At 32.7% G+C, this 9,679-nt stretch overlaps 1 protein-coding gene across 2 annotated transcripts; it reads right to left on the bottom strand.

Annotated features, from left to right (window-relative positions):
* Nucleotides 1-3,619: 3,619 nt before the first annotated feature.
* On the bottom strand, nucleotides 3,620-8,910 carry LOC112516708 (serine carboxypeptidase 24-like). Of its 2 annotated transcripts, XM_025123910.1 has the most exons (9): nucleotides 8,647-8,910; nucleotides 6,265-6,372; nucleotides 5,749-5,844; nucleotides 5,484-5,576; nucleotides 5,015-5,100; nucleotides 4,487-4,887; nucleotides 4,278-4,373; nucleotides 4,025-4,130; nucleotides 3,620-3,933 (listed from the first exon to the last, which is right to left on the bottom strand). In XM_025123910.1, the coding sequence occupies exons 1-9, from the start codon at nucleotides 8,885-8,887 to the stop codon at nucleotides 3,790-3,792; spliced, it is 1,371 nt and encodes a 456-aa protein (XP_024979678.1). In that variant the 5' UTR covers nucleotides 8,888-8,910; the 3' UTR covers nucleotides 3,620-3,789. The 2 variants fall into 2 exon arrangements, with proteins under 2 accessions (XP_024979678.1, XP_024979679.1); XM_025123911.1 differs by lacking the exon at nucleotides 4,025-4,130 and having other exon boundaries at nucleotides 3,832-3,933.
* Between the last annotated feature and the right edge of the window lie 769 nt (nucleotides 8,911-9,679).

The raw sequence follows: 9,679 nt of genomic DNA on the forward strand, positions 1-9,679 counted from the left end.
TTTTTTTAACAGGCTCTTGCCTAAATCAATCTAAATTAATTCTAATGAGGGGTTTTCACTAAATTAATGCTGATAAAGGCTTTAGTGAGTGCTAACCTGAGAACTGAAAATTTGCCGGATGTCACAAGTAAGCACTCCGATTGAGTGTGGCATGAAGTTACATAAAGCTAAAAATGGGAAGAAGGTTGACAACACACTCTTTAAGCAAATGGTAGGCAGTCTGATGTATCTTACTGCTACAAGACCAGACATCATGTTCTTTGTGTGTTTAATCAGTAGATACATGGAAAATCCAACTAAGTTGCATTTATCAGCTGCTAAGAGAATCCTTTGTTATTTGCAAGGAACTCCAGATCTTGGCATCCACTATAAGAAGGGTAATAAAGATAATTTGTTGGGGTTCTCCGATAGTGACTATGCATGTGATCATAATGATAGAAGGAGTACGTCAGGCTATGCTTTCATGCTTGGAACGGGTGTTATTTCTTGGGCATCCAGAAAGCAACAGATCGTTACATTATCAATAACATAGGCTAAATTTGTAGCTGCTACAGCTTGTGTTTGTCAAGCCATTTGGCTTAGAAGGGTTCTTGAGGAGCTGCACTTTAAGCAACCTGGAGCTACTACAATCTTCTGTGACAACAACTCAACAATCAAATTGTAGAAGAATCCAGTGCTACACGGAAGAAGTAAACATATAGATGTAAGATTCTACTTCTTAAGGGATCTATGTAATGATGGAACAGTTGATCTTCTACAGTGCAAGAGTGAAGACCAAGTTGTTGATATTTTCACCAAGGAACTCAAGAGGGACTCTTTTGTGAAGCTCAGAAGCAAGCTAGGACTCTGCACACTGACTCTAAACTGAACGTTGGCAACTTCAGTTTAAGGGAGGGTTTGTTGATATAAACTTGTTATTTAATTTATGCAGTTAAAGTTTTCCTTATTTTAAGAGCAAGTGGAAAAGTGGGGTTTGTGACTGTTATGGATCCTGTTTTTTAGCTTTTCAGTTAGTGTGTTTGCCTATTTAAAAGGCCTCTGGGTATTTGATAAGATATAGAATCTGGAGCTACATATTCTTCTTCATAGTCTCTATACACTATCTTTTGTTTTTCTTCTGTTAGTCTTGTGTTTCTTTTTTCCTTTATCAAACATGTCTATCAGGACCTAAAAAATGGTGAACTATGCTGGAGCGTAATAAAACTAGAGAAAACTCTAGCAAAGGCCCACAGAATGACATGAAAATGGTTCACCTAACTAATTAGATATGTATATGAACAAAAAAGCAATCTTACAGTCAATCTCGGTAAAAGTTCTATTAGGTAAAGCATGTTAGAATTTAATGACAAAATCAGATAAATTAGTTGTTGGGTCAGTATGGGTCAGTAAGTTGGGTCGTAGGCCATCAAATTGTGTCAATAGGCTGTCCATTAAGACAACAGTTACAAGTCGGTTTTATGTGTCGGTTCCAAGAGTTGTCTATTCTTGGCACCGATTCATTTTGTATATATGTTTGTCTTGTATCGTCTGGTCGTAAGAACAATTTGATATATTATTTTCAGTTTGCATAAGTTGCAGTGTGTTGTGTTTTATGTTCCAATGGAGATGAACAAAATGGTATCAGAGCGTTAGGCTCGATCAAGGGATGAAGAAATCGAATCATAAAAAGGTTCCTGTTGCAAAAGCCGTGAAGAAAGAAGATGCAGGAAGTACAAGTGGGAAGACAACCATCAAGAAGAAAAAAATTCAATAAGAGAAAGGTTGTTGCCATGGTTGCCAACAATAAGGATAACGTGGCCCCCGAGAAGATCAAAAATGGTTGTGATCTAGTTAAAAATGAAATCAAGGGTAAAGTGGATAGTGGTTCTTCATCCAAATGAAGTCTGACAATGAGAAATTAAAATATGGAGAGAAATCTAAGGAGGGAAAAGTAAGAAAAATCAATAAATGGGACTGATATGTGAAAGGGTACAGCAAAGAAGTTAAGTGTTATGGTGATTATATGGTCCAGGAACCGATGGAAGCAACTGGAATGAAATCTGGTATGTTTCTAAATTTTACTCGAAACACATGACACCAAACCATGATCTATTTGTAAGATTTAAAGCCTGTTTTGATCCGGAAACACAAGATCATAACATAAACTTCCTAGTATCGAATGGTGTTGGGGAAATTGTGTTAAAAACACCAGAAATCGAACATGTGATACCGTGTGTAGCATGTAAAATTGGTATAAATGTGCTTATTAGCATGAAGCAATTAATCAATCAAGGCTTTGAAATAGAATTGGATGGAACAACATGTATGATCAAATACATGTTTTTTGATGAAGAAAGCACCACAGAAAATGTTAAAAGAGAGAAGGAAAAAGAAGTGTTAAATGGAGAAATGCTCCAAAAGGAAGAAGTCGATATTATCACGAACTATTGTGATATTTTGATTAAAAACGACTTAAAGATTGTTAGATGATGTTCTTGTTGAAAAGAAACAAGGAACTATGTATGATGATTGTGTACAAGGGATGGTATGAAAAAAAGTTTAAGGAGATTTGTAAAAAAATACAAGTTTGCTAAAGAAGGATCGATGTGTCCAAGAGATGACACTATTGAAGGCATCCATGGTGTTGGCAAAAAGGCTAATAACCTTGAAGATCAAGAGGGAGAAAAGATGACTACTCCAAACAAGATTGATAATCAAGAAAAAAAAGGGATGTTACCTGTGAAGTTTCAAAAGACAGCGACAGGGGAGAAGATAGCTCAAGTGCATCAAATGAGCTCGATGATTTTGTTATTATTGTTTGAAAAATGATGATTAAGATACTTACATGTTTTGTCATTAGAGGGGAATGTTAGAATTTAATGACAAAATCAGATAAATTAGTTGTTGGGTCAGTATGGGTCAGTAAGTTGGGTCGTAGGCCATCAAATTGTGTCAGTAGGCTGTCCATTAAGATAGCAGTTACAAGTCGGTTTTATGTGTCGGTTCCAAGAGTTGTGTCTATTCTTGGCACCGATTCATTTTGTATACATGTTTGTCTTGTATCGTCTGGTCCTAAGAACAATTTGACAGATTATTTTCAGTTTGCATAAGTTGCAGTGTGCTGTGTTTTATGTTCCAATGGAGATGAAGATTACTTCATCTCCAACAAAGCAAATGATAAGAGGCATTGGGAGAATACCACACTCATATACTTTAAGTTTTAATTTGATATTCACCGAGTCACATGGTCTGTTGAAGTAGTTGTGCAAGTATACATAGTTGTTTCAACCAAGTATTGATCAAAGGAAATAACATATTACGAATCTGCTTTCATTGTTAAATGTGTCCAAGACATGCTATATAACCTACAAGAAGCAACAAGTGACCAAAGGACCTTTAATTTGGGTTAGTGGTATCCAAGTTATCGGTTGAGCTTAGCTTAACCTCCCATGAAGTCCGGGTTTCAAATTAATCCTATCAAAAGTAAGGATATGAGTTCATTTATTGTATACTTCAAATAAAAGAAGCAAAACAAGTGAGTCATCAGCCAAAAATGAGTATGTCACCACACTCTCCTAACAGGATGTTTAAAAAATATCTAGCTCTATTTGAAATGGCAAATCACTTTAGCACATCAAACAACATTCAACTTTATAAATCTGTCAATAATAATGAATCTTATGAACACAACAATTTCCATCAATCAAACTTCAAACAAATCAATGATTTCTATATGTACTTACGAACCCACAAGTTTTTCTGTTGGTTGATTCAAAGATCTTAGTAATAAATCTATATATATTCTTCTGATCATGATCTTGGTAAGTTTTTGCCAGCCAAGAACGATTGAAATAGGAGAAACCCTCTTTGAGGTTGCAACAAAGGGACTTCATGACCAGCTCCTCGAACTGTTGCAAAGGTTAATCCATCATACACTTCTGTCCATCCTCCAACCTGTTATTATCCACATATATCTTAATCTGTACATGTTTTCAGTTTAAAAATGACACTTTGTGATCAAGATTCGAGTGTCTTATATGGGTACCTGGCCATTCAAGTACCACGGATACCACCGAGTTTTAACAGTGAGATTGAGATGGCTCAGTGAAAATCTTGTGGCAGTAACTGGCACAACCGAATCTGTGTCGCCACTGTGTCATAACATACTATTAGAATATGTGAAACCCCTTTGAATCTTTCTCGAACTAGAAGAGCCCTTGTACATGGATGAGAGGTTCCTATGTATATACAAATGTATACGGTACAAAATTTTGAAGCAGGATTGTGGAGCAATTTACCTGAACATCCATATTCGGTAACCAGCTGCAATTAACTTCTTGTAAGTTGGTAGCATTGAAAACTCTGAATCCTTCCAGTTGTCTAGAAGTTCACCACTGCAAAAACAATCAAGAACCAAAATCTTTGACATCTATCACGTACATTTCATTGCATTTAAATTTGTAGAAATCAAGAATCAAGTAAAGAAACCACTAACTACGTACTACACCTGCAGGCAGTCCACTTGTAGGAAATCCCAGTGGAATTTGCATGCATTGCATGTTGTACATCAGGCCTGTTATAATACTTCTCTGCGTTGTTCTCGATGCAAGGGTCATAGCCAGAAATACGTACAAGAGTGTTCTTGACTCTACTGCTAATGTTTGTAGTAAGATTACGTGATGATTTGTTACAAGAAGGTGTGTAAATGCTGTACTGATCAATCTCTCCGAACTCATAATTCCACGCATAATTGATTGCATCATCGCAATTTTGGGAGTATTTTGCTGATGTGAATTTGCAAGAACTCATGATCGATTTGTAGGTTGAATCCGAGATAATCGAATGGCTCCACCAATACGCCACCGTCCCAATATTATCATACTTGATATCTGTCACTGCATTTCCAACCTGCATTCATCAAGAGTTAATTAATTTGTACAGTCTTTGGCTAATTCATTACTCCCCGAACAACCCGACAGTGCTTTAATTTTCAGCATGCTTTTCTTCTGGGGATGTTGTCAAGAAGGCAACTTACAATGAACCCTTTTAGGTTGATGAATGGATTGGAATGATTCTTGTTGTAATCATGGATTTTCTTAGCTAATTGTGGAACATAATGGCCTATAAACATAAAAAAGAAATGAATTAATGAATGTTATAGAATTTTGTGTCTAGTTGACATGAGACTTTTAACATCCGGGATCTGATACCATATTAAGATATATATATATATATATATATATATAGTTAAAATTGTTTTGTATATCTAACTTAAAAAAAAAAAAAAAAAAAAAAAAAAAAAAACTTAGAAAAGGAGGGGTTGGTACTATAGGTTCAGGTATGATAGGTTATCTCTTTTGTGATTAAAGCCTTTTACGAAAGATAGAATCCCCAAATGCAGTGGGAGTTGTACCTTCATTTTGATTTGACATTTTACCCCTAGTAATGAGATTGTTGCTATTGGGTGGTGGGTAGTTTTGGAAAGAAAAAGTTCAAATGATAACCTGCATAACTCTCCCCAGATAAGTAGAAATCCCTGTATCTGTATTGAGGAAATCTTGACATCCATCTTTTGAGAAATGTTAGTGCATCCCTTGCTGCATTACAAAACTTTATAATCACTGGTAAATCATGCATTATAAGTTGTACATTAATTATACGATTAACCAAAATATGCATCATATACTTGTACTACACAAGATACGATGCATATTCTAGTAACGTAACTTTGTGCACCAAATTAACGAGACTATAGCGATCAAAATCTACCGGTCCTTTTGTCACCCGAGTCCCTTAGGTCCGAGCTTTTATTTGTATACGAAAACCCAACACCAGCCGGAGATTCAAGAAAGAGAATATTTGCCTCTGTATATTAAATATCAGATAATTAAACATGGGTTAATATTAAATAAAAACATACGACAACATTCGAAACCCCAAGATCATTCATAAAAATAGTTATTGATGAAAAAAGGGTTTCCAACATATATTAAGAAGATATGGCTCAAGTTTTTTTATTATTATTAATCTATATATTCAACTCGCTATTCGAGTCGACTAATCCCAGGGTAATCACTTGCTTTGCAGATAGCCCGGAGTCATCGCATTTGAACCTACGTGGCCACAAGAGAATTTTTTTTTATTCCTTGAGTTTGAACCTGTGACCTCCTGGTACTTTTGACCTTTGAAGTCAAGCTCAAATCAATCAGGCACCACCCTTGTGGTTAAATGGCTCAAGTTTTAAAGAAGTTGAAAAATGAAAAAGAAAGATAATTGCTTATTTACGTTTGTTCCATGAATATTTATTGAGATAGAGGGAAGAGGCAGTCTCGTTAATTCTGAATGGTCCAATTTCTTCTGATGCTCCATATGCTATTGATGAACAACCTGGTCCTGTATGAATTAAATATGATCATGAATGTATTTAAAAATAAAATAAACTTAATATATATATATATATATATGTATATATATAATTGAAAATATATGGTCTGAATATAAGACTCGACTTGCACCAAAATCTACTAAAATTACGATAAGTCACTAAAACAAAATCGGGTTTATAAGACGCCTAAATGTTTAAATGATCTAATAGAGTGTTTCATAAGATTTAAGTTTATATTACCAAATAATAAAGTTTCGTATCTAAAAATGTTAGAATAAGTTTATAGCACGTTATCGTAACAAGTTTTTAAGGTATTTTTTAAATAAAGTATCGTATAAACTATTTCATAGATAATACAACATTTTATCTAAAAATGTCCCAAAAAAATAATATTAAATCTTCCTGAATGGTCACTGTTATTAAAAAGGTAAGTTAAAAATAAACCCTATTTATCCAAAAAGATAGATACAGGCATATATGTATGTATATGTTATTGACAGTCATGTTGTAATGATACATTCTATTTGACCATTAAAAAGACAAACTGCACCCTCTTTCTTTAATGTTATGACATAATTGCCCATGAATTTTCATGTTCTTGAGCAACACAGAGGCTACCCTCGTCAGTAATTAAAACACCACTTGTGTTCAGATGAATTGAATTTGAGAAGATAACCCACGTGGAAATTAAACACACACACACACTGTGTGTGTGCTCAGAAGAATCAAGTCCAATGAACTCACAGATGACAATGGTGGTGGTATAGGGTACCCCTATAACATGATGAAGATTATAATTGGTGTTAGTACTTTTTTCTGTTCTTTTTCTTTTGTTTTCATATTCACCATATATATACCTACATAATATAATATGTATATATAAGGTATATTTCAAATGCAACTTTGTACATTTGTATAATTAATACAACTTAATCAATTGAAATATTTATGAAAATAATAAGAGTTCATTTATTATGATTTAAATATTTATGAAAGATGAATAGAGTTCATTAATTATGATCAATATTTTATATTAGAAAACAATCAAAACTTTTATAAAAACACATATTTACCAGATTAAATGAACGATTAAAATTGAGTTGTATTGGTTATACAAATGTAAAGAGTTACATAATAACTCACTTTGTATATATATATATATATACACATAAAATTAAAAAATTCTTACCTTTTAATAATACTGTGAAGCATTAACTAAAGAGCATTTCTAATTAAGTCCTGACTCTAATGATCAGATTGCTTAAATGTAGGAAGCTCCCAACAACAAAACTAACCTATTTTATTGGTATTTATTTATTAATAATTAGAAAATGTAAATAATATACAAAAAAACAACAGTTTATTTATACTATATTATAAAGCATTTGGCAAAAACTCTTAAAAATCACTTTTTATGCGTAAAGTACTGTTTATTAATGCATATTACTTAAAACTCAAAATTATAATTAGATTGTGCGTAACTACAACTTATTAAAGCTTTATATCTGAATTGTGTAACTAACTGCAGATAAACATAATCAAATACATGATAAACATCTCATTTTAAATATAAAAAATCTAAAATATAATTAGGAGTTCTAACATAATACTTAATTATTTTTATAAGATGTTATATTATTAAACCAAAAATAAATTATTTCGTTATTAAACTTAAATTAAATTATAATAAAAATAAAAAAATTCATAAAAAAATGAGAACTTTTAAATAATTGATATGATATTAACATTGATATGTTTTTTTCAAACTATTATGATATCTTCAAATTTATATTTTATTCAAAAATAAAATCATTATTGTTTTCTTAAAAACACATAAAATCGTATTATAATATCGACAGACAAATAATAAAATAAAACATTAAAATCGAAATATGTTTCGTTACATTACACGAATACTGATATAATTAAAAATAATATATAGCTAGTAATGTATTAATGTAGGTTCCAGTACCATAGTTGGAGTTACTATCTTAGAAAAAGAAAAGGAATGTTATTTGCACCCCTTTTACTTTACAACCAGTTAAATTGATGCATTGAAAATCTAAAAAATAAATAGTAGGGTTGATAAGTCACAGAATTTGTGTTTTGGGATTAGGGTTATTGTAACCAAAACACATTAATTATTACGAAATGAAATTTATTTTCAAAATTAAATTTCTAAATTATTTTGGAAAAAGATTAACGTTGGATTCTTGAATTCACAAGGAAGTGCTTAGTAATTCATTGAAGGAATGCATGTAATGTAATGACTAATGAATTACCTCCATTGAGCCAAAGAACAAGAGGGTTCTCGAGTGGATTGTGAGTTGCAGCTTCAGTTAACCAGTAGAAAAGAGCTCGACCATGTTTTTTGTGGACGGTAACGTAGCCGGAGAACTGGGAAAACGCCACCTCCGGCTGTCCTGGCAACGCCTTGATTCGATCCTTTTCTTGTTCGTTGGTTAATGAATCTGTGTTGGTGAATATGGAAGTGAACAACAAGCATATAACAACTACACTCATATCACTTGTCTTTCTCCATAGACCATCCATATCTCTCTCTCTCTCTCTCTCTCTAGGTAATTTATGCAAAAGAAAAAGAGTCTTGGATGCATGTCTCTCTCTCCCTATCTCTCTATATATGTCATCAATACACACACACATATATATATATGATAATATATATATATATATATATATATATATATACACGTGTGCGTGTATATGTATGTATGTGTATACTGTAAACAATATTACTATGACTGTCTGGATCTTGAAGCCAGCAGTGTTCCCTCTTGTAAAGATATATATATATATATATATATAGAGAGAGAGAGAGAGAGAGAGAGAGAGAGAGAGGAGGTGGAGCAACAAGGCGAATTTGAGGAAGCTAGATCAAGATTTAGTTACGGAGTTGATGGATGAACACCATGCCACTATAAATGCTCACAAAGTCAGCTCCATCCTTCTTCAATTTCTTACAGCATCTCAACAGCTTCTCTAAATAAAAAAAAAAAAATAGGATTTTGAGTTAATATTTTGCTCTAATAATTTTCTTAAAACTATCTCTAAATAGGAGAAAGTAAGTGAGAGAATGATTTGTTTTTCCAAATATGGAGATAGCCCAAAAAATGATTACCAAGTGACACCATCAATAAAAAACTTTGAAAATAAATATTTCAACAGAAAAATAATATTTTAATAAATGAATCATGGTCATAAGTCTTTGCATATATGCGCCGACATTCATCATAAGTCTAGATTTTGCAAGCGTAACTAACGAGGACTTTTAGAGAAGATTTTCTAAAAGTGTCA

This window comes from Cynara cardunculus (assembly GCF_001531365.2).
Source record: "Cynara cardunculus var. scolymus isolate 2C chromosome LG 8, CcrdV1, whole genome shotgun sequence".
Classification (NCBI taxonomy): domain Eukaryota; kingdom Viridiplantae; phylum Streptophyta; class Magnoliopsida; order Asterales; family Asteraceae; genus Cynara; species Cynara cardunculus.

Excerpts from the sequence above, each read along its gene's own strand:
- LOC112516708 (XM_025123910.1), bottom strand. The coding sequence starts at position 8,887 with ATGAGTGTAGTTGTTATATGCTTGTTGTTCACTTCCATATTCACCAAC. Across the intron at positions 6,373-8,646 it reads TGTTCTTTGGCTCAATGGAG|GACCAGGTTGTTCATCAATA; the intron begins GTAATTCATTAG and ends TAATTCATACAG. Across the intron at positions 5,577-5,748 it reads CTCGGGTGACAAAAGGACCG|CAAGGGATGCACTAACATTT; the intron begins GTAGATTTTGAT and ends TTTGTAATGCAG.